The following is a 25591-nucleotide window of genomic DNA, read 5'->3' as shown; positions in this document are numbered from 1 at the left end:
TGTAGGGGTAAATACTCGCTACCACTTGAGCTACAAGTCGGTAAAGAATCATGCTTCTCTTCAATCAGGCACAAAAGGGCTACTTTCTGGTGGCAGAACTAGAGCTAGTGTTCCACGCGTACTATTTGCTATTAGTGGGCTTAAACTTAATTGGTGGATCTAGGCATAGTCCAAAGTGAAAACGTAAAGGTGGCGGTGTTCTAAACTAATCACACAATGTCATGTGAAAAAGTTAAAATACAAAGCAATCTCGGTCTAGGTTGCACGGACACTCCAAAACCCCGAAGTGTCAGAGTGTCAAACACCCTGACATGCCTTGAACACACCCCCAACATGGTTTGGACACTGTCAAGACACAACAGGGGCATCTTTGTAAAATTAACAATATATTTTGGGCATTTTTATAAATATCAAAACTTCTAAAACTTAAAGACTACCCCGACCTTTGCTCTAGACTTCAATCCTCTTTTAGTCTTCCTCTCTCGGGCGCCTCCACTCTAGTCCTCTGTCTAGTCATCTTTTTAGTCCTCTCTTCAATCTTATTTCTCTCTATTTACTTTGTTATGTTATGATTCAAAATATTGTTTTGAGTATATGTAATATTTATTATATTTTATTCACAGTGTCCTAGCCATGTCTGTGTCCTTATTTTTTGAAATTTAGCGTATCACCGTATTGCGTGAGACAATATCCTTATTCGTGTCCGTGCAACCTAGACCTTGGCGACCTTTGGAACACCCTTGAAACAACTTGCCTTATGAAATTTGTAAAACCTTATGGAGATATAATTAGGTAGAGTAGTTGCATCAACTTTTAATAAAACCTAAAAAGGGAATGTCTTTATGTTAAAGTTGGTTTGAAAATATGGATAAGAAACATTTTGAAGCAAAGTAGAGTAAAACGTCACTGAAAGACCTAGCTACCGATTAAGCTAGTATATATACATATATGCATATAGATGATGTTACTTGATATTAATCCTGTTTTTTTCAATGATGTGGAGGATTTTCTTGAGTTTAGTACTGGCAGCAGTAGTTTTGCAGGGCACTGAACCGCTGAGTGACGAAGATGGACCTCTTGTTCTTGACTACTATAGAGAACAGTGCCCTTTGGCGGAAGAGATTGTGAGCCGTAGTGTTGCGGTTGCAGTGGCTAAAGATCCTCGAATGGCTGCTTCGCTCCTTCGACTGCACTTTCATGATTGTTTCGTCATGGTTACACCTCTCTCTCTTCCTCCCTCTTTCCATCTCTTTTGCGGAGTTAAATATATGTGATGAGAGACATAGCAAATTACATGCATAAGGAAAAACAAATGTTTACGTACTTTTTGCCTTCTTTCCATTTTTCGTTTATGTTTTCGATTCTTTAGGGGTGCGATGCATCTGTTCTTTTGGATAGCTATGGAGGCATAACAAGTGAGAAACAAGCCGGCCCCAACCGCAAGTCTTTACGAGGATTTAAGGTTGTTGATGAGATAAAGTATCTCCTGGAAGAGGCTTGTCCAGGAACAGTTTCATGTGCTGACATTCTAGCCTTGGCTGCCCGTGATGCTGTTGCACTGGTACGTTCCTCTCTTGAACAAATGTTGTAATATGTAACAACTTGCAGTAAATTTTAGTGTGATCGATCAAAAATATAGTCAGTAAATGTGGTACATGTAGCATTACACTGTTTCTCAAACTGTATTTCTTTCGTTACACATTTTCCTTTTTCTTCTCATGAAAAGAGAGGCGGACCACGGTGGAATGTGTGGCTAGGCAGGAGAGACTCACTGGAAGCAAGCTTCAACGGTGCCAACCAGTTCATCCCTCCTCCGAATTCCTCTCTAGAAACTCTCATTGCCAATTTCAAACAACAGGGCCTTGATATAAGAGACTTGGTTGCCTTATCAGGTAGCCACACAATGGGAGAGGCACAATGTTTGAGTTTCCGGCAGAGGGTGTATGATGTGCAGCTGAGAGGAGAATATGAATTGCACGATAAATACAAGCGATATACAACCTTTCGAAGAATCTTAAGGTCCATATGCCCTGAATCGGGGAGGGACCACGAACTAGCACCGCTGGATCATCAAACACCAACCAGATTTGACAACCATTATTACATCAACTTACTCCAAGGAAAGGGTTTGCTGGGGTCTGATAATGTGTTGGTCACACAAGATGATAAAGGGGAGATAGTGAAGCTGGTGTGGGCTTACGCATCCAATGAGAAACTGTTCTTCGCTTCATTTGCAGAGTCGATGATCAAGATGGGAAATATCAATGTACTCACCGGAAGCCATGGAGAGATCAGAAAGAATTGTAGGTTTGTCAACACCTAATTAATAAGAAATGCATGGAGGTTGAGGGAGCTCAGAGACTCTGAGTGTTTAATATTAGTTTATGTTGTATTTCTACTATTTCATGCTGATCTATGACTGTGTTTATGACTTCTTAGCCCCTTACAACATTTAAATAATACTCGAATTATAATGATGTCAATCGTGTGGTCCGACTTGTAGGGTCATCTAATAAGAAATATATTGCCACGCTGCCATAAGTGTGGTCGAATTAACAAAAATGTTGGGGTTGTATGTGTTTGCGAAAGAGACTGAGGCCGGAGAAATTGTCGTTTTTGGCCGAATATAGATTCTTTTTCTATGTTGTTTTCGTTTGGAGCATCTTTGTTTCTTTCATGAAAATAAACTAGCAATCCACGAATTGCAGGCCATATGTAGACAAGCTTTCACAAATTAAATAAAAAGATCAAATAAATTATAAATGCCGTCCACAAAGTACATAATTTATATACACAACAGAATTTGAGAGTTTCAGATTAGTGGTGTGAGAATGGAAACTGATCAGGTAGTATTCCGCAGAAAAGACTTGGGCGGTTCTCTACCAGTTGAGAATGTTCAAGCTCTTGCTTCCAGTACCTTAAAAGAAATACCACCCCGATACATCCGGCCTGAAATCCAACATGAGCCAGCTTCCGTTGAGGACTCGCTTCAAATTCCAGTTGTCGATACGAACAAGCTTAATGATGATGACGATGATGAATTAGCCAAACTTCATTTGGCTTGTAAGGAATGGGGTTTCTTTCAGGTATACATATTCTACAATTCTCATCTTTAAATTCATCATGATGCAAGTAGTTGAAAAGCATTCACTCTTGCATCTAAGATCATATGTTCAATACTCCATTAAAATCAAAACTTGAGTTGTCTTGTATTACTCATAAGGTTTTACAATCGCAATTCAATACATTGATATAAAATTGCATCGTTGATGCAGTTGATCAATCATGATGTACCAGAAGAAGTGATTAAGAAAATGAAGAGTGACACCGAGGAGTTCTTCCAGCTGCCACTAGAAGTAAAGAAGGCTTATGCACAGCTGCCAAATCATATTGAAGGTTATGGCCAAGCCTTTGTAGTTTCTGAAGACCAAAAACTTGACTGGGGAGACATGCTCTTCCTTCTCTCACAACCACTCTCCCTCAGAAATCTCACATTCTGGCCTACCCTCCCCACTTCTTTCAGGTAAATCGTGTAAATCTACGAGCGTTTTTGACCTAATCAAGCATTCAATAACAAAACCTTTAGTGTAGTGGTAAATGCTCTTAATTAACCACTTGAGCTACGAGCCACTTGCATCTATATTTCGTTAAGAATCAACTTCAAAACCTGAAACAAAAGAACATTCAACTCTTTTACTTTTCCTTTTTTATCCATTGAACTAAGGGCGTGTTTACGTGTCTGTAATCGGAATCAAAAGTCAGAGTATGATTCCGATTACGGATTATTCTTGTGTTTACTAAAATTTGGAGGAATCAAAATGGGTGGGGTCCACTCGAAAGGTAGGAATTGAATTCCTGATTTTGGAGGAATTGAACTCCTGAGTAGGAGGTGTCATTTGAATTCTGGGACAAGGGAGGAATCTGGAATACAATTTTCTACCCATTATAACCCCATGTAATTCCTAAAAACTCCAAATCTGCCACTCAAATCAACAAGCCCACACCCATTACAATTTTCTTCACCTCCCCGTGCCACAGTGAACCAATCTCAAGAATCCTAGGGCGTCTTCAGATATCGTAGTGAGCTAGTTGTTCTTTGGTTGTCGCATTGTAGTCGTGTGGGGATGGAGGTGCGACGCGTGAGTGAGATCAATGGATGCGCAAAAAATGATGATGAAAGATCCACAGAAAATAAAATGAAGGAGAGGGAGGGAGAAAGTGGTGGCGGTAGTGGTTGGTGAGGACTGATAAATGATACTGAGGAGAAGAGAAAAGAGGTGAAAAATTAGGTTTCAAAAGGTAGAAAACTTAGGCTGCTGGCTTGGGAAGTTTTTTTTTTGGTGGGGGAGAGGGGGGGGGGTGGGGGTGGGTAAAAAAATTAGGTTTGAAAAGGTTAAAAAAAAAAGTAAAAAAATGAGTTTATAAAGTGATAGAAATTCAATCATTTATGGGTTAAGATGGTATGAAATTAAATTATACTAATTATCACATAAAATAATTCATTTAGACCAAGGGGAGTTTAGTAATCAAATGATTTTGATTCCAATTCAAAAATGAATTGGTAAACAACTTATATAAAACCAACATCATTCCTATTCCATTTCCTGACAATTTAGTAAACACCTTTCATAGGAATTTGATTTTGATTCCTCTCCAATCCAATTCTGCATCAATTCAATTCCTCTCATTTTGATTACTGATTAGTAAACAAGCCATACTTCTTCCTGGTCACATTGCTAACATTAGGGAGACACTGGATAAGTACTCAGAGGAACTTCAACAAGTCACACTCTATATATGGAAGTTGATATGTAAGAACCTGGGGCTCAATTCAGAGGAGATGGAAAGCATGTTCGAGGATGGAACGCAAGGTCTAAGGATGAATTATTATCCACCCTGTCAGCAAGCTAGCAGGGTTATGGGTCTCACTCCACATTCAGATGCTGTGGGTTTGACTCTATTAGTTCAAGTTAACGAAGTTCAAGGTTTACAAATCAAGAAAAATGGCAGATGGGTACCCGTTAAACCGGTACCCAGTGCATTCATCGTCAACATTGGCGACATCATTGAGGTATACGATGAATATTGAGTGGAATACGATTATACGACACATGAAACACATTTCTTTACTGCATTATATGATGAGTTATGTGTAACTGAATATATAACTACTGATCTAACGAGTAGATTTCACTTAGCAGATAATATTACTTTGTTATTGCAGATAATGAGTAATGGAGAGTATAAGAGCATAGAGCACAGAGCTGTGGTGAACACAGAAAGGGAACGGCTTTCAATTGCAGCATTTCACAGCCCAAATCTGAGGACCGCAATTGGTCCCTTGCCAGATCTTGTCAAGGATAATGCAGCAAACTACAAGACTGTAAGCAGCGAGGAGTATATTAAACTCGTCGTAACCAGCAAACTCGACGGTAAAAACCTACTGGAACATATGAAATTGAAGGTGTGACATACTGATCAAGACAACAATCGACGGTAAGAATGACTTATGTTTGAGTGTCATTAAACCATAATGTAGATGTAAATATATTAAGTAAAAAGGTTGTATTTTATATGGACTCAATAATATGGAATACACCGGATTAATACCATATTAGAGGGAAATTTAAGGTGGTTATCGATTTGAAACTACAGCAGTTGAAACCCAAGCAAACTGGTGGCAACCGCATCTTTGAAGGGAAGATGTAATTATGAAATATATACATATATACATATACATACATACATACATACATACATACATACATATATATGTATATGATTGGTCTCTCTTCTCGGGGTTGTTGGTTCTTACTGTGATATACTAGTCTGAGATCCTTTTTCGAATCCAAGAGAAGAGGAGACAAAATCATGGCTTCGATGTCTTCTACTACAAGTAAGTGATCTCCATTAGAGTTATAAACCCTAATATGCATGCACTAATAAATGCCGCAGTATATGAATTCTATCATCCTCTGCTGTATATATATAATTTTCTATGGTTTGGTTGTATTCGATCCGTAATATGGGTTTACAAATCTTTCCGTTAGTCCACACTCCACAGTCCGGAGGTAAACTGTATAAAACTTATCAAATAGTCAATCACACATCGGAGGAAACGAAAGAATTATAAATATAAGGAAACTGCTCTCTCATATTGAGGGTGGCCAAACCTCTTCTCATTTCATTTCGTGCTGCGTGCCACTTTGATCTCTTATTAATCTCAAACTATATGGAATACATAAGTTAATCAAATTCCACTGACTGCTACGAAAGGAAAAGGCCTCTCTTGTGATCGTTTGCTGGCTTTTTCTGCTGCCCTGCGGGGTGGCACCTCCTCCATCCTTTTGGTGATAGTTCCTCCACCCAGTGGTGGGTTTTTCCTCTTTTCTTCCGTCCCTTTTCTTTTTCTTCTTTGTTCCTTATCATTGAACAAATCTAGTCCCTTCCTCCATCCTCCCCCCTCTCTGATCCCCTCCTCTCAGTCCCTCTTAACCTAGCTTGTCCACTCCCTATTTGCACCAAATCGCTCACTGGGAAGACCTATACTTTCATCTCTCCTCTCGCCATGGAGTCACCCACCAATGGGGTGGGTGTAAAAGCCATGGAACCGCGAATTGAATCGAATCGCAACAAATAAAGCGTAAAAAACTGCATTGACAAAAAAAAAAATTCAACTTAGTTTCAAGAACCAAACCATTCAAATCGGTTTCAGTCCCGGTTCATACATTGTAAAAACTGTATAAACCGTGTATTACTTATTTGTTATTATTTTAATATTCAATTAATTTAAACCTATCTTATACCAACATTTTAGGCCCAATATCAATAAAACTCAATTTAAGGCCGACAATCCAACACCAACACAACCCCAAAACCCCAAAATCTCTTTTTAGGACAACACTCTGGCTTAGCGCTCGAGGTACATCCTTATATCGGGACTCATCGAGAAAACCGGCCACTTGTTCTTTAGCTCATGGGGCTTTGCTTGGGTTGAAGTGGTGTTCTATATATTTTTGTGGTGCTGGTCTAATTGCTCAGAGCAGGACTTTATTGATTTTTAATGATCTTAAAACGATCTCGTATTAACATGTTGATATTTGTATAATTTGTTGTATTTATTTTACTTAGTTCCGATTGTTGTTTCATCAACAATATGAAAATTGACATGTAACGCTAAAGATAAAAGGTACAACGCCAATAACAATCTAATCGATAATACAGAGAGTTGCTCATGAGCTGACATGTGTCACCCTAAATCACATATGAAAAATGATAAAAGGAGAAGATTTGGCATGTCGACAAAATCTAAATAGGAAATCTAGAAAGTTGGTCATGAACTAGCACGTGTCACTCGAAATTATATTGATAAATTGTAATACCGTGATTATTTTTAAATATGTGATTTAGTTATGAGATTCAAATTAATTGATGATTATGAAATCTAAGTGAAGAGGAAATGTGAAATCTCGTCCCCGGATTTTATTATTAAATTTAGGGGTGGGCACGGTTCGGTTTAGTGCGGTTTTGGTTGGTTCGGTGCGGTTTTGAGGCTAAAATCGAAATGAAACCAAATCATTTGGTTCAGTTCGGTTTGATTTTAAACAGTTTTGGTTTGGTTTCATTGTTTGAAAAAGCTATTATGGTTACCTAGTTGTATCTCATTTCATCCAATTCAATAAAAAAGTTTTGGTGTTTGAAAAAACTATTATGTAATGCATTATGACATTATGAAAAATAAATTGTTCATCCAATTCAATAAAAAAAGTTTTGATGTTTCAACTTACTTTGCGACTTGTAACACCCCAGCCCCGAATAATTTATTTCGAATAATAATTTTGATAATAGGCCCACTTTAAACTTTTGATAATTTTCTATTCAAAGGTTAAGGTTCTTTGTTTTTAATTCCTTAATTCCACAAAATGGTCTAAACCATAATTCTCTCACCAAACATACCATTATTCAATTATCTTACCAATTTATTCCCAATTTATTCTCTTACATCAAGACTCCAACTAAATATTAACTCTCGGTTATTTAATTTCACTTATTTTATGGCTACATCTAACGTCTCGTTAGACTGCCTACGTACCCTAAACAGGTATCAAGTCATTTGTAGTTCACATTTCCAAAATTCAAACCATAACCAAATATATTCATTTAAATCCAACGTATACCACAATCGTATTAATATTCAACCCACAACAGTTAGATCTCAAAAGCATAATTAGAATAACGAAATTCGCATAAAAAGCCAATGTCGACTCCCTGGCCGTGCGCCGCCGCACCCGCCATTGCTGGTGGTGGTCGGCCACCTCGACTCGTCGGAAAAATTCAACTATTTCTAAAAAGTCTCAAAAATTACAGAAATGAAGGTCTCAAAGAGTAGAGCAACTTTATACCTGCGGCCAAGTCCAATTTGGCCTAGACCCGCTGAAAACCCTATACATGTGTGGCCTCGAATCGTTACCTCCAGTGATCCGCCGCCCCTACAGTTGTTTGGGCTTTGTTCTAGGCCTCAAGGGAAGTCTAGTAATGGTGGTAATTTGAGGGAAACATTTTACAATTGGTGGAATTCGGACAAGGGTGGCCGCAACACACACGGGTGTTTTATCACCAAACCATCTCCAAAACCCTTATGTTTTTTGGTGTACTTGAGAGAGGGGAGGAAGGGTAAGTGTTCCCAAGTGATGGGTGGTGGCAATCTCGCTGTAAAACACCACGAAGGGCATCGGTCCTTCTTGCCGCATCAGGTCGGGAAAATACCCGCACCCTCCCCTTCCTTTTCTTTTCTTCTTCCCCCCCTTGTTTCCCTCTTTTCCCTCATTTTCCCCCTCTGATTGGCCTGTGACTCTCCCTTTCTCTTTCTTCCCTTTGCATCACAGCCACACATGTGGTTTCACAGATCCTTGCTCCAGCAAATCTGGAGCCTTCCAGATATTGATCAAACGACCATTTTATCTCTAACTTCAATCGTTAATAACTTCTTCGTTACAACTCCATTTCACGAACGGTTTGCGCCTACACGTTCGTGAGATCGAGCTCTATTCAAAAATATAAATTGTGACCTCAAAAGGTTTATGAATTTTAAATAATAAATTTCCAAATTTTAAACTTCGTAAATTATAAAACTTTCCCAATTCTATTTTCATAAGCATAAATCAATTTTTTTTTCGATTTTCTCCTTATATTCATAATTATGAATATATAATTCATATATTTAAGTTTTCAAGGTATTACATGACTTGTAAAAAAAACAACACCAAAAATCACCAAGTGAAAGTGTTGATGCACAAAATCAGTGACGACTTTGGTACAACAGAAAGTGTTAAGTTTGTGACCTTCGCTAGATTACTCCGGTCACTAGTATGGATAAGTATGTAAACGATAGAGACAGGGAAGCAAACACAAGATGTATATGGTTCATCCAGATTGGCTATGTCCACGGAGTAGAGGAGTTCTCATTAATTGTGAAGGGTTTACACAAGTACATAGGTTCAAGCTCTCCTTTAGTGAGTACTGGTGAATGATTTAGTACAAATGACATTAGAAAATATTATGAGAGAATGATCTCTATTTATAGAAGAGAGTTTCTAGTTTCATTCTGACATTGACACGTATCGTGTTGTGATTGGCTTCTGATGTCGACACGTGTCGCGCTGTGATTGGGCTCCTGGTTAGAGGGAAACTCTTCTGGGTCCTTGACAGTATAACGTTGACCGGTGCTCAGTAGTTTAGGGATTGATCAAGTATGGTACAAATAGTGCTCCCCTAAGTTCCCAAGTGAGGGAAGCTCATCGGTTGGGGACTTGCAAGATCCAAGCCATTGAGTAATCATGAAACTTCTAAGTACCGAAGTGTGGTATCATTTTCACTTGCCTTATCTGTCACATAAGTAGATGTGGCATCTTCTCTGGAAGTACTTTTCCTCCATCCAGAGGTGGTATCTTTAATCGATAAAGATGCACAAGGTAATGTATCAATTTCACTTGAAGCTTACTTGTAGTTTCAGGCTTGGTCAAGTGCGATACAAACCCTATAGTAGGAGTCTCCCAAGTCGTCGAGCGAGGAGTTTTGCCAAATGAGGTAATAGACAAGGTAAGCAATCAGACTTCCAAGCAAGCAACTGGGATCGGAGGTTCGACTTCGGCTTCCAATTGATTGTTCTCATTCTCCTTGTGTCATCAACAGCAACAAGGATAAGGAGAAGCAAATGGAGAAGCAATGATATGAGATACTTTTTCTTTTGAAGAAGTAACTTTCCATAGGCTTATTCTTGAACTGGGCTGGAGGGTTTTCTGGTTTCCTCCAAAGTATAAGGCCGACTCAAGAATTTGAGGGTCAAAACAAATCCATCAATCTAGAGTACGTTCGACCTTGATGATATGGGATACTTTTGTTGTTGACAAAGTAGTGGATATATCGGCACGTGTTCTGTTACGCTTGTCTCCACATGCTTCCTTGTATCCTTCTCACTTGCCCTATCTAGTCCTCAGGCAGATGCGGTATCTTCTCTAGAAGCATAAGATGTTGAAGATAAGTACTCGAGAGCAATGATAGGTAAGTAATCAGGCAATGGGTTCCAGGCAATCAGTTCCTGACTGGAAGCTTGATTCTAAGTGCTAACTGATTGCTCTCTTTCTTATTGTCTTACAGGTAAGAACAAAGCCAAAGGAAAAGATAGGGAAAAAGCATGATATGGGATACTCTTACTTTTAACCATGATGATATGAGATACTCTTGCTCTGGTGTGGCTTGTTTGTAGAGGTATTATCGGGAAGAAAAGAAGCTGAGTATTTCGAGAGACTCTGCTGAGAGTGCGCTCTCAGATGTGAAGAAAAGTTGAGCATTTTTTTTATTTGCAGGTCTGCCTGACTGTGGAGGATGGAGGTCAACATATATAGGAGTCTCCCTAATAACAAGTAGTAGTGCTATTCCTTTACCCTTCTTGGTCATAGCAATGTAGTAGGAGCTACAAGCTTCACGTGTTTTAACTTTGTTAGAGCACTTTGAAAAAGTGGTATGTGGTATCTGGAAAGCTAATGTTGCGTGTGAAGATTGCAGATAAGCTTTATCCAAGGAAATCTGGCTCTCGAAATTCAGAAAGCGGTGCCTCTTCGATTTTCGAACAAGCAATCCTATTAGGGATCTGGCTCTCGAGATTCAGAGAATGGTGCCTCTTCGATTTTTGAGAAAGCAATCCTATTGGGAGTCTGACTCTTGAGATTCGGATAGCAGTGTCTCTTCAATTTTTGAGAAAGTAATCATGTTAGGAGTCTGACTCTCGAGATTCGGAGGGCGGTGCCTCTTCGATTTTTTAGCACGTAATCCTGTTAAGAGTCTGGCTTTCGAGATTCGGAGAGCGGTGCCTCTTCAATTTTTGAGGTACCCGAGGAGCTGATGTTGCGTGTGGAAAATAGTGTCTATTCGAAATCCGAAGAGTGGTGCCTCTTCGATTTTTGAACCAACAGCCCTGTTGCCCTTTCTTTTATAAGGGCACCAATTGTGTGCAAGAAGTACATTCAGAGAGTTATTGCTTGTAGGAATTTTCCCCGTACTTTAGAGATTTATTGCACCTCATTTCTCCTTCATCATTTCTGAGAGGCAGCCATGCCTTCTCAAGACAACATATGGTGCCCATCCTTCTTATCCCCTACTGGTCCTCTTACCGTTGGGGACTCTGTGATGAAGAATGATATGACCGCTGTGGTGGTGGCGAGGAACCTTCTCACTCTCAAAGATAACAAATTATTTTCCAAACGGTCTGATGAGTTGGCTATTAAGGATTTTCTGGCTCTCAGTGTTCAGTGTGCAGGTTCTGTGTCTAATATGGCCCAACGTCTATTTGCTCAAACCTGCCAAGTTGAATCATTGGCGGCTGAAGTGATAAGTCTTAAATAGAAGATCAGATGGCTCAAGCATGAGAATAAACAGTTGCACAGGCTCGCACATGACTATGCTACAAACATGAAGAGGAAGCTCGACCAGCTGCAGGAATCTAATGGTCAGATTTTACTTGATCATCAGAGGTTTGTGGGTTTGTTCCAAAGGCATTTATTGCCTTCGTCTTCTGGGGCTGTACCGCGTAATGAAGCTCCAAATGATCAACCTTCGGTGCCTCCTCTTTCTGGGGTTCTGCCTAGTACTGAAGCTTCGAATAATCATCTTCTGGTGCCTCTTCTTTCTGGGGCTCTGTCGACTGCTGAGACTTCTCCTGAGCAACTTTTGTGAAGGCTCCCTTTTGTTTGTTTATTTTGATTCATGTATATGTACATATTTGTAACTTATCGGAGATATCAATAAACAAGCTTTGCTTCATTTTAACGTATTGTGTTAAATACACCAAGGCCTTCTTCACTAAGTTCTTTGAATTTTTGCTTTTGTTGAAACTTGTATGTTGAAGCTTTGTGAGTGAAGCATGTAGGTTGGGGTAGTGCTCCCTTAATTTCCTGAGTGAGGAAAACTTCTCGGTTGGAGACTTGAAAAAATCCAAGTCACTGAGTAGTCGTGAGACTTCCGAGTATCAAGGTGCAGTAGCATATGTTAGGAGTCCCCCAAGTCTCCGGTCGAGGGAGTTGACGAAGGAAGTGTCTTGCTAGTAGCCAAGTTTCCAAAGTAACAAAACTTCACCATTTTCCTTTCTAAGTGGTAGCCCAAAACTCCTTATTCATATATATTTGTTATGAAAGTTGTTAGGCCCAAAGAAGATGAGGTCTAGGCAATTTTTTTTTTAATTTTCGATTTTTTTTTTTAATTTTCGAATTTTCGAATTTTCGAATTTCCAAATTTTTGAATTTTCGAATTTTCGAAAAAAAAAATATTTATAGGTGAAGCTTTGAGGTTGAAACTTTGTTGGGTACCATGAATTGATTTTGCTTCACACTATCTTGATCAAGATAGTGTGAAGCTTTTGTAGGTGAAGCTTTTGTGTTGAAGCTTTGTAGGTGAAGCTTTTGTAGGTGAAGCTTTTGTTGGTGAAGCTATTGTGGTGGGGGAAGCTTTTGTGGGTGAAGCTTTTGTTGGTGAAGCTTTTGTAGTGGGTGAAGCTTTTGTGGTGGGTGAAGCTTTTGTGGGTGAAGCTTTTATGGGTGAAGCTTTTGTAGGTGGGTGAAGCTTTTGTGGGTGAAGCTTTTGTGGGTGAAGCTTTTATTAATGAAGCTTTTATGGGTGAATCTTTTGTAGGTGAAGCTTTTGTAGGTGGGTGAAGCTTTTGTGGGTGAAGCTTTTATTAGTGAAGCTTTTATGGGTGAATCTTTTGTAGGTGAAGCTTTTGTGGGTGAAGCTTTGTAAGTGAAGCTTCAGAGTTGAAGTTTTGTTCGTGAAGCTTTTGTGGGTGAATCTTTTGTGGTGGGTGAAGCTTTTGTGGGTGAAGCTTTTATTAGTGAAGCTTTTATGGGTGAATCTTTTGTAGATGAAGCTATTGTGGGTGAAGCTTTTGTGGGTGAAGCTTTTGTGTTGAAGTTTTGTAAGTGAAGCTTTGGAGTTGAAGTTTTGTTGGTGAAGCTTTTGTGTTGAAGCTTTGTAGGTGAAACTTTGGAGTTGAAGCTTTGTAGGTGAAGCTTTGGAGTTGAAGCTTTTGTTGGGTACCATAAATTGATTTTGCTTCACACTATCTTGATCAAGATAGTGTGAAGCTTTTGAGAATTTGTTGTTGTCCTCCATTGATGAAGCTTCGTTGAATTTCCCCTTTTTTTTTTTGGAAACTAGAAATTTGAAAATGTGGGAGAGACAACATATACAAATTTTGCTTCCACACTGTTGAGCAAGAGATTGTGATGCAAGCCACACCTTGTAGTAGTCGAATGTTTGGATGAACCATATACATTGAATTTGCTTCGAATTGTCTTGATTAAGAATGCGTGAAGCTTTTGAGGATTGTGGTTGAACTCATTTGATGAAGCTTTTGTTGGCATCATAAATTGGTTTTACTTCACACTGTCTTAATCAAGAATGTGTGAAGCTTTTGAGAATTGTGGTTGCCCTCCATTGATGAAGCTCTTGTTGGCACCATAAATTGATTTTGCTTCACACTGTCTTGATCAAGAATGTGTGAAGCTTTTGAGAATTATGGTTAAACTCCATTGATGAAGCTCTTGTTGGCACCATAAATTGGCTTTGCTTCACACTGTCTTAATTAAGAGTGTGTGAAGCTTTTAAGAATTGTGGTTGCCCTCCATTGATGAAGCTCTTGTTGGCACCATAAATTGGTTTTGCTTCACACTATCTTGATCAAGAGTGTGTGAAGCTTTTGAGAATTGTGATTGAACTCTCTTGATGAAGCTCTTGTTGGCACCATAAATTGGTTTTGTTTCACACTGTCTTGATCAAGAGTGTGTGAAGCTTTTGAGAATTGTGGTTGCCCTCCATTGATGAAGCTTTTGTTGGCACCATAAATTGGTTTTGCTTTACACTATCTTGATCAAGAGTGTGTGAAGCTTTTGAGAATTGTGGTTGCCCTCCTTTGATGAAGCTCTTGTTGGCACCATAAATTGGTTTTGCTTCACACTGTCTTGATCAAGAGTGTGTGAAGCTTTTGAGAATTGTATTGTTTGCATTGTTACAGAGGGGAAATGTCTGAAGCAGATGCAAGAGGGCTGAATAGCTTGATCTTCGTATGCCATGCACTGAAGTTGTTGTTGGCTTGCAATAAGACTTTGTTGGTGACTATAACTCTTGTTGGACATAAATGCTCCCCTAGTTGAGTTGTCAAGCTTGAGGGTTTTTTATTATTTGTGAATGCTAGGAGTTCACACGTACAAGTTGTACCATTCGTCTTCTGGTAGGTGGAATGAATTATGAGTTTCTTTCATCACTTGGTTGGTGGTACGAAGGTGAGTTCCTTCATCACCTTTCATCACATTTCATCACCTGGTTAGTAGCACGAGGATGAGTTCCTTCTTCACCTGATTGGTGGCTTGAATGGCAAGTTATCAAATGATATTAGAGTACGGGTTGTACATTTCATCACCTAGTTTGTGGCATGAAGGAGGGTACGGGTTGTACATTTCATCACCTGGTTGGTGGCATGAAGATGAGTTCCTTCTTCACTTGGTTGGTGGCATGAGTGGCAAGTTGCCAAACGATATTAGAGTACTGGTTGTACATTTCATCACCTGATTGGTGGCATGAAAGAGAGTACGGGATGTACATTTCATCACCTGGTTCATGGCATGAATGGCAAGTTGCCAAATGATATTAGAGTATGGGTTATACATTTCATCATCTGGTTGGTGGCATGAAGGAGAGTACGGGTTGTACATTTCATCACCTGGTTGGTGGCATGAAGATGAGTTCCTTCTTCACCTAGTTGGTGGCATGAGTGGCAAGTTACCAAATGATATTTGAGTATGGGTTGTACATTTCATCACCTGGTTGGTGGCATGAAGGAGAGTACGGGTTGTACATTTCATCACCTGGTTTGTAGCATGAATATGAGTTCCTTTTTTACATTTCATCACCTGGATGGTGAAATTAAGGGCAAGGTGTCTAGGCACATTGTAGCAAGTGTCGAATGACACAAAGTATGTTGAACCCCTTCAAAGCACAATTGGCTTATGTATGAATGTGTTGGAGTGTATGATTGAACAAATATACTGTGAAGTTGTTCGTTTATTTGTATAGTCTTATTGACATATACTTAAACTTTGTTTCATGTTGGAAGCATTCATGTTGAAGCTTTGAACCCGAGTGTTTCATTGCTAGGAATGTAAGAGGATTAGGACCGAGTTGTCTAAATCACCTCTTTATTGAATTCATGCCAAATAGTCTTCATTACATAGGATGCCGAACGGCTGAAGCTTAACACTTGTACAATGTGAGTTTACTTGTAATAGTACTTCAAGTGATCAGCGTTCCATGGATGGCCAAGGGTCTTGCCATCGGAGCTTCTAAGTTTGTAAGAGCCAGGGCGACTGATGCCAACAACTTCAAACGGTCCATCCCAGTTTGGACTAAGTGTTCCTTCACTCGGGACTCTGTCGCAGAGAAATCTTTTCTTCAATACCCAATCCCCCACTTTGAAAGAACAAGGTTTGACCCTTGAGTCATAGTAGTTGAAGATGCGCTGCTTGTAGGCGACATTCCTCAAGTGAGCCTGGTTTCTATGTTCCTTGACTAGATCTAAGTTGAGGGTAAGTTGTTTGTCATTTTCGCTTTGCACGTAGTTCTGGACTCGGAACATTACTTGCTCAAGCTCAACTGGGATAACTGCCTCTATACCAAAAGCAAATGAGAATAGGGTTTCTCCTGTTGATGTCCGATACGAAGTGTGATATAACTAAAGAACTTGGGGTACAAATTCTGGCTAACAACCTTTAGCCTTGTCCAAGCTGGTTTTCAAAGTTTGCTTGATTATTTTGTTGATGGCTTCAACTTGTCCATTAGACTGGGGATGAGCTAGGGAGGCAAAACATAAGTTGATGTTGAACTTAGAGTAGAACATCCTGAACTTATTGTTGTCAAACTATCGCTCGTTGTCAGTGACTATCACATTGGGAATGCCGAATCTGCAAAAGATGTTCTTCCATACGAAGTCTTCTATTTTTGCCTCAGTAATGATTGCCAAGGGTTCTACTTCGGCCCACTTTATGAAGTAGTCAACTGCAATGATTGCATAGCAAACCTTGCCCTTGCCTGTAGGCATTGGGCCGATCAAATCAAGTCCCCATTAGGCGAAGGGCCAAGGGCTGATCATAGGAGTTAGCGACTCCGGAAGGGAGTGAGAAATAGTTGCGTAGCGTTGACACTTATCACATGAGCGGGATATTTTGATGGCATCTTGGTGGAGTGTTGGCCAGTAATATCCTTGGCGAAAAGCCTTGTGTGCTAGGGATCGAGATCCAGCATGATCTCCGCAGACTCCTTCATGTATTTCCCGAATGACAGTTTCCGCCTCTGCGGGTGTAAGGCATCTTAGGTATGGTAGGTTAAAACCGCGCTTGTAGAGTTGGTCATTAATGATCAAGTAACGGGTAGCCTTGTATCGAATCTGCTTAGCTTGGACTTTGTCATTTGGAAGGGTGCCATGAGTAAGGAATTTATAAATCGAGGTAATCCAACAATCCCCATGTTGTAAGTTGCACACTTCTGCAGCCATGGTGCTTGGTGCTGCCAACAATTCGACCTGAATTTTTTTCCCAATCTTGTCTTCCACCGCTGAGGCGAGGTGAGCCAAAACATCTGCATGACTGTTTGCCGCTCGAGGAATTTGGGTGATCTGGTAGTGGAAGTGCTTGAGCAACAATTGTGTTTGTGCCAGATATGCTGCCATGGAGCTATCCTTAGCGTCAAAGTTGTTGGTGACCTGGTTAACCACCAATTGGGAGTCACTGAATATATCAATTCGTTTAACCCCAAGGTGTTTGGCCAAACGTAAGCCTACTAGGAAGGCTTCATATTCGGCCTTATTGTTTGACGCCTTAAATTTGAAACGAAGAGCATACTTCATCACCACTTTGTCAGGGGTTGTAAGGACTAATCCTGCTCCACAACCCTGTTGGTTGGACGCGCCATCAACATATAGACTCCATGCTGGGGCTGTTGGTTCTATCTTATGAGCTTTCAAGGGTAATGAAACCACTTCTTTAGGCGTAGAAACAATGTCAACAGGATATGTGAAGTCGGCGATGAAGTCTGCCACTGCTTGGCCCTTCTCAGCTGGCTTTGGTTGGTAGGAGATGTCAAACTCACCCAATGTTATCGCTCATTTGATCATTCGCCCAGAAGTGTCAGGACTTTGGAGTATCTGTCGAATATGATGATTGGTAAGCACGATGATGAAGTGTGCTTGGAATTAAGGGCGAAGTTTTCGAGTAGACATGACCAATGCTAGAGCCAATTTTTCAATGTTGGAGTATCGTGTCTCCGCATCTTATAAGGCCTTGCTAGTGTAGTAGACAGACCGTTCGACATTACCATCCTTTCGAATGAGAACAAAACTTACCACTAAAGCTGATACCGACAGATAGATAATGAGAATATTACCAACCTCAGGTATGGAGAGCATATGGGCTTTACTCATATAGTTTTTGAGGTTCTTGAATGCCTCAGCACATTCATCAGTCCATGTAATGTACTTCTTACTTCCTTTAAGTGCTTTGAAGAAATGAGGACATTTGTCTGTGGCCTTAGAGATGAACCTAGTTAAGGCTGCCACCTTGCCAGTAAGGCTCTGGATGTCTTTTGAAGTTACTGGTTCTTTCATGTCGATGATTGCTTTGATCTTTTTGGGATTAGCCTCAACGCCTCGTTGGCTTATCATGAAGCCTAAGAATTTACCAGAGCCTATGCCGAAGGCACATTTGTTGGGGTTCAACCTCATTCGATACCTCTTCAGAACGATGAAAGTTTCAGATAGATTGGTAATGTGTTGGTCAACATGTTTGCTCTTGGCTAGCATATCATCAACGTAAACTTCCATGCTCTTCCCAATCTGTTCAGTGAACATTGAATTGACCAGTCTCTAATAAGTCGCTTCTGCATTCTTTAGGCCGAAGGGTATGACTTTATAGCAATATAGTCCCTTGTCAGTAATGAAGGCTGTGTGTTTTTGGTCCGGATGGTTCATAAGGATTTGGTTGTATCCTGAGTAAGCATCCATAAAGCTTAGGAGTTCACATTGTGCTGTAAAGTCTATAAGTCTGTCTATGAGAGGAAGAGGAAAGCTATCATTCGGGCATCCTTTGTTTAGATCGGTGTAATCGACACACATTCTCCACAAGACCTTTTGGAACAGGAAACTTTCCTTGGTCGGATTCTTCTTAACAAGGACAACATTTGCTACCCATGTTGGATAATTAACTTCGCGGACAAAGCCTATGCCTTTGAGTTTTTCAACTTCTGCCTTCATTGCCTCGTACCCTTCAGCGTCATAAGATCTTCGCTTCTATCTCACTAGCTTGGTTTTGGGGTCAATACTTAATCCATGACAGATGATACTGAGAGAGATGCCTAGCATGTCCTCGTATGACCAGGCGAAGACCTCAGTGTTCTCTTGTAAAAAAAGAGATCAATGCCAACTGAATGGGTGGTGACAAGGTGGTACCAATCTTCACCATGCGATCCGGATAATCTTTTGAGGTAGAAACCTTCTCCAACTCTTCAGTGGGTTGTGATTGCTGGGTGAAAAAGTCATATCGAGGATCGTCGGGTTGACTGTTGCCACCGTAAAGATCCAAGTTGGCTTCGTCTGGGTTGGTCTTTATGACTTGGTCATGTATAGAAAGGGTTTCCTTAGGGCACAGACAGGTGTTGTTGCTTGACCGAAGTGTTGTAACATAATCGTGCACTAAGTTGATCTCCTCTGATGTAACCATTGCCATAGTGGGTTGGAAATTTCATCAACAACATATGTGTGGATACCATGGTCTTGAAATCATTGATACATGTGCGTCCGAAGATGACATTGTATGTCGTTGGGCAATCAACCACCAAGAAGTTAGTGGTAATGGTAACTGTGTAAGGGCCTGTACCAATGGTGAAAGTAAGTGTATGCTCCCCAAAGGCTGCACGATATCACCGGAAAAGCTTATCAAAGGGGAAATTGAGCGATCGAGCAAGTGTTCAGCTACATTAAGTACCCTGAAAGCTTCAGCAAACATGATATTGATCGAAGCCCCCGTGTCTACCAGGATTTGTCATACTTTAAAGTTATCTACGTGAGCTTCCACGATCAGTGGGTCGTTGTGAGGGTAGATGATACCTCTTTCTTCCTCAGGGTAGAAATATATTGGATCCCAGTTAGGCTTTTGATACTTACCTCCCTTGATGTCTTCCACGTGAAACACTTGGTGGCTAGACCTTAAAGCTTGTTCACTATTTTTCATGGCCCTGTTGGAAGATTTAGATATAGGTGTGCCACCACTTATGGAATATATCACATTCACTTGCCGTTGGTTACGGTTACCCTTTGGAGGGTGAATGAGGAATTGATCAATATTTCCTTCACGTGTCAAAGCTTCAATATGATTACGAAGGGTGATACACTTCTCGTCGTCATGGCCGTTATGCTCGTGGTAGCAGCAAAACGTGCCCATGTTCTTCGTGGGCTTGTAATCCGGGTGCCTCAACTTTGGCTTCGGTATCAAGTGTGATATGCTGAGGTAAATGGCCACGCATATGGCTTTCAAAGGTGTGTATGCCTCATACCTCGGGGTAGGGGTTGTCCTGACACGTGCTTGACCCACTGTGTTGACTGCCTAGGGTCGAGGATTATCATGGCGATACCCTTGGTTATCGCGGTAGTGTCCCTTACTCCTTTTACTAAAATGAGACTGGTGAGGATGGAAATCTTTCCTTTTGCCCTGAGATTGATATGTCTGTTGACTTGGCAAAGTATTAAGTAAGGCAGGGAGAGGCACCGCTACTGTTTGGAAGGTCGAGGTCTTCTCATTTGGTTAGATCTGGCTTCCACTCCCTACTTGCTGATAAGGGGTGGTTGTGGGGGGTTTCCCTTTATATGTCCTTGCCTTGGCGGAGGCATGGTTGTAAGCCTGTGCCATCACCTCAGAGTAAGTCTTCTAAGTGTTGGCATTGATCATGTACTTAAAGAAATAGTCACGTAGGCCTGCCTGAAGGCTTTGAGGGTAGTCTTGTCGTCTGCCTCGGCACAACGGGAATACTCATGGCTAAAGCGGCCAGCATACATACTTAATGACTCGTCTGGCTTCTGGCGAATAGTGTACAAGTCATCTGCAGAGTGCAAGCGATCGGTCTGAAAAATGTGTTGAGAAATAAACAGTTTCCTCAATTCTTCAAATGAGTCTACCGTCTCAGGTAGAAGACGACAATACCAGCTTAGAGCTGCACCAAAGAGGGTAGAGGGGAAGAGAAGACATCGCTCTTAGTCGGTGTGCATCCGGTACGCCATGGTGGACTCAAAAAGGTTAAGGTGTTCAATCAGGTCCTCATTTCCAGTATAGAGTTGCAAGCCAAGCTTCTGCTTTGTATTTGCTTGGAGGGGGTTGTCGAGGATCCTCCTTATAAGAGGGTCAAGCCTAGGTTGGTTCCAATCAGGTATCTCAGCTTGTCGTTCGGCCTTCAACTTGTTTACTTCCTTAAAAAGTTGTAGGACAAAAGGGTCCTGAGTGGAGTCATGTACCACTAGTGCTTTCTTTCATAAATCTCCATCTCCTCTTGGAAGTATGAAGGTTTGATCAAGAGCATGTGATTTTTCCCTGGACTCGTCGTACTAACTTCCAAGGTATGTCTGTCGAAACATCTCTGAGTCCCTTATACCTTCGTGTTTCTCTAGGACTTGTTGCCCCTTTCCCAAATTGGTAGCGGGCCTGGGACATGGAAGGGGACTAAGTCTTTCAGAGACCCTTGGGTTATTGATCTTCGAGCTTACATGGATGAGATTGTCTCGACGTTGCTTTAGGAAATCTCGACAATCGCGAAAGACGGCTTTCGATCCTTTCACTTCTTCTGTAAGGAGGTGTCTTCCTCCACTTCTCCTACTTCGGGTCGAAGCAGCTGGGTTGAGAGAAGTCTCATGTTGATCAATGTTTTGATGATTAGCTCGCTCCTCATCAGGGATACCCATGTCGAAGGAAGGTGACCCTCCGTGTTGGGGGCACCCAAATGATGGTTGATGTCATCAGGGGTAACGAGCTCGTGTGTTTGAGTACGCCTAGTTTCGTGGAGTGTCTCAAAGAGCTTTTCATACTGCTCCTGGAGGACCTCATTCTTCATTGCTATCTTGTTGTTCTGAGCTTCTAGCTTATCGACTTTAGCTTGAAGAGCAACCCTCTTTACTTCATTCTTTCGTTGCTTCACACCAGGTGCGAGGGGGTGTCATTCTGTGTGTTGTGGCTTCCTTCGCTCCCCATGTTGTAAAGGGATGCCTGGTCAAAAGAGAGTGTACGAATAGTGGAAACCAGCTTAACAAAGCTGAAGAGAGTGGGAATAAGTGTCGTTCCCACAAACAGTGCCAAATGTTGATGCACAAAATCAGTAAAGACTTTGGTACAACATAAAGTGTTAAGTTTGTGACCTTCGCTAGATTAGTCCGGTCACTAGTGTGGATAAGTATGTAAATGATAGAGACAGGGAAGCAAACACAAGATGTACGTGGTTCACCCAGATTGGCTACGTCCATAGAGTAGAGGAGTTCTCATTAATTATGAAGGGTTTACACAAGTACATAGGTTCAAGCTCTTCTTTAGTGAGTACTAGTGAATGATTTAGTACAAATGACATTAGGAAATATTGTGAGAGAATTATCTCTATTTATAGAAGAGAGTTTCTAGTTTCATTCTGACATTGACACGAGTCGTGTTGTGATTGGCTTCTGATGTTGACACGTGTTGCGCTATGATTGGCTTCTGATGTCAACACATGTCACGCTGTGATGAGATTCTTGGTTGGAGGGAAACTCTTCTGGGTCCTTGACGGTATAACGTTGACCGGTGCTCAGTAGTTCCGGGATTGGTCAAGTATGGTACAAACATAAAGTAATTATAATTTACCACTAACCTCATTGTTTGGTTGAATAAGCAGCTCGCCGATGAACTGGTAAACCGATCCAACTTGAAAGCTAAGCTCCTGAAGGTGTTTACTATCGATTTTTAATCTCTCACTTTTATTGACAATTGTGGCAAATGTTGTCTTTACAGAATAATCTTGTAACCTATGAACAAAGCAAAGGATACTAATTCATAAGCTACTTAATGATATCGAAGAATAAATATAAGAAAAGCACTCAGTTCATATTGTCTACTTCATGCACATCATGCTACCAATGTGCCATATCCATCATCCTCAATAAACCAATCGAAGATGCCACATTCGCCTCAAGAATATCTTCTTGGATAGTTCTGCATCCTTTCCAACACACTACCATTTTGATGGTCATTTAACAATATCAAAATCAAACCACAATTGTTCCGAGCAATGTTGTCATAGACTCACAGCATCGAAAATGCTGAAACTATGTATCTACATGCTCCGTATGATATACTCAACCTCTATTCATCTTTCTTTTCTTCCCCATGGAGAAGGACTCCCCTGTAACGGGGTGTATATCCTCATGTTCACATAGCTTTCATCATGTGGCATAGTGCATTGAGAGCTATAGTAACATGGGGATATTGACCATGTGAGAGGCAAGTTTTCCTTATCCGCAAGACCAACAGAACCAACGTTAGCTATAAATTACTTGTACCCTATTAAGCCACTATAAGTAGAGTTATGAGATTTATGATATCAAAGAATTGAATCTACACGTTTTGAACCTTCCAATTTTAAAACTATGAAAATTTCAGAACTGAAGGTCTGAATAAAACTCAGGGATTTAATTTGTTACAGATGATTGGAAAGCAAGTAAAAGAGGAACACAATCAATTTATATGATGCAACAGAAAACTACCGATAAAAATGGGAAGGGAGGAAGTTTTACTTTCCGGTTACTCATAACGAAGCTCATTGCTTAAAGTATGAGGAAGATGGATGCAGGTCTTACAGTGTAACCAATGCCCCAGATTTTATTCTGACGATGCCATGAACTAAACTCAATGAAATAACCAATTAGAATTTAAGATTTAATAAAGTTATGCGGTTTTCTATTTCGATGTGGTTTTCAAAAGCCAAAATCGAAACCAAACCGTTTTCTACATTTTCAAAACCAAAACCGTTTCAAAACCGCAAAACCAAACCGTTCAGTGCGGTTCGATTTGGTTTGTGTTTCGGTTTCGGTTTTCGGTTTCAAGTGCCCACCCCTAATTAAATTAAGTATTTTGTAGTCGTATTCGGAGTTACGATGCATTTATATTACGGCTTAAGTTTGTTCGATAAGTGAAAAAGATGAAAATGTCCCTAGTTCGCTAAACAAAATTATACGAAGACGTAATTTATCCTTATATGTTTTGCCGTTTTTCTTGGCATATTTGGATAGAAGTCAATCCTATGAGCACGTAAGCGAAAACTGTTCGCCAAATGAAGTTATAACGAAAGAGATATAAACGAGCAAAGGTAAAGGCAAAATGGTCATTTGACCATTAATCTAGAAGGATGCTACTTTGCTGGAACAGCCATCTAGGGCGCCACGTGTGTGGCTGTGATGGAAAGAAGATGAGAGAAATTAGGGAAATGAGAGAGTGGTCTGCCCAGTGGGAAGAGGAGTGAAGAAAGGAGAATGAGGGAACCATACCCACTTTCGACCCGTTTCCCTGTGCGACTTGACCCGACAGTAGCCATGAAATCCAACATTTTCCCGAGCCAATTTCCAGTGAATTGCACCAAGCCACCACCTGGAACTAACCCCACAACCCTCCCTTTTCCATTTCCACCCAAACCCAACAAGGTTTGGCTTCCATTTTGAGAAAAGAACAGAGTCAGTGGCTCCGAGGGTTTCATGGCGGCGATTCGCCGTACCTACAACCTTCACCGTTGATCACCACCACCAAAGGACTCCCTCAACCTCAGGAACAAGGCTCATGCACTAGTTGAGGTGTTGGAGTTCGTTTTGGCGTTGAATTGGGAACAACCATTTCTAGGGTTTTCAAGGGATCAAGGGCAATTTCAAGTATTTCCCGGCCAAATTGAACTTTGGCCCAAATATGAAAATTATTCCCCTTGATTTGTTCTACAATCCTGTAAAATTTGGTAATTTTTGGAATTAATCGGAAAATTGAGTTTCCGTTTGCTGGAAACTACCGCACGCCGGTGAGTTGAATTTGCCTTTTAAGCTAATTTTGATATTCTTATTTCATATTTAATGTTCGATTGACGTGATTCGATTGTTTGAATCTTGTATTGTAAAAGTTCGCCACTTGAATATTTAAGTGATAAACGGTTTAAATATAATTGGGAACTTCGAATGACTTGATCCTGTTTGAGGGTAGGTTGGTAGCCAAACAAAAAGGTTAGATACAACAATAAAGTAATTGAAATAAATTTTATGAATAATTATCAAATAAGAAAATTTATTGTGGTTAATAGTTTAAAGGTTAACCATGGTTGTATGTTTGGTCTATCCCCATAATTAGCTTCCGATTATTTTGGGTCATTACATAAATGATAAAGATGCAATTTATGAAAAATGTGCCACGTGGACTAAAATTTTATATGAAATCTTACTACATAGCTCTCAATGTTACACATGTCAATATAAAATATTTGTCTCTAACGATAGGTGCTAAAAATATATATCTTATAAATTTATTCCAAAAATTATATTTAAATAGTACAAAATTATAAATTAATCATATAAATAAGTTAAATGTGCGATAGATAATAGAAGTATCATAATATTTTTCTTTCAGTAAAATATCGAGAAGGTAATAAAAATGTAGGCGGTCACCATTGTCACCTTAGATAAAAGGATTACAAATCTAAACAAACAATAACGAGTACGGTAACGGTGTAAATTTTTCAAATTATTTTTTTACGAGTAATAAAGGGAAAGGAAAAAAAATTTTAATCCAAAAAAAGTAAATTAAATAAAAGACTTTAATCACCAAAACAATATAATGCTTGGAGTCGTGTCAACTTAAAAGAGAGAATAAGCACGAGTCCTCAAAATTGACCGAAAAACGAGATGTCGTGTAGCGAGCAAGCAAACCAGTTGAGATACAATTTTGACCTCTTTCGCTGC

The 25591-nt window shown here is 40.2% G+C and overlaps 2 protein-coding genes across 3 annotated transcripts; both read left to right on the top strand.

Moving 5' to 3' along the window:
* Window positions 1–936: 936 nt before the first annotated feature.
* On the top strand, window positions 937–2477 carry LOC126625879 (peroxidase 20). The gene is made up of 3 exons (XM_050294996.1): window positions 937–1214; window positions 1370–1561; window positions 1727–2477. Exons 1-3 carry the CDS (start codon window positions 993–995, stop codon window positions 2321–2323), a joined length of 1011 nt encoding a protein of 336 aa, XP_050150953.1. The 5' UTR covers window positions 937–992; the 3' UTR covers window positions 2324–2477.
* Window positions 2478–2611: 134 nt separating this feature from the next.
* Window positions 2612–5612, top strand: LOC126625878 (S-norcoclaurine synthase 1-like). 2 transcript variants are annotated; one of them, XM_050294995.1, is made up of 4 exons: window positions 2612–3086; window positions 3276–3523; window positions 4747–5071; window positions 5225–5612. In XM_050294995.1, the coding sequence occupies exons 1-4, from the start codon at window positions 2832–2834 to the stop codon at window positions 5468–5470; spliced, it is 1074 nt and encodes a 357-aa protein (XP_050150952.1). In that variant the 5' UTR covers window positions 2612–2831; the 3' UTR covers window positions 5471–5612. The 2 variants fall into 2 exon arrangements, with proteins under 2 accessions (XP_050150952.1, XP_050150951.1); XM_050294994.1 differs by having other exon boundaries at window positions 4705–5071.
* Window positions 5613–25591: the final 19979 nt, after the last annotated feature.

The sequence above is a fragment of the Malus sylvestris genome, chromosome 6 (genome assembly GCF_916048215.2).
Source record: "Malus sylvestris chromosome 6, drMalSylv7.2, whole genome shotgun sequence".
Classification (NCBI taxonomy): domain Eukaryota; kingdom Viridiplantae; phylum Streptophyta; class Magnoliopsida; order Rosales; family Rosaceae; genus Malus; species Malus sylvestris.
This window is presented reverse-complemented; position numbering and strand designations above follow the sequence as displayed.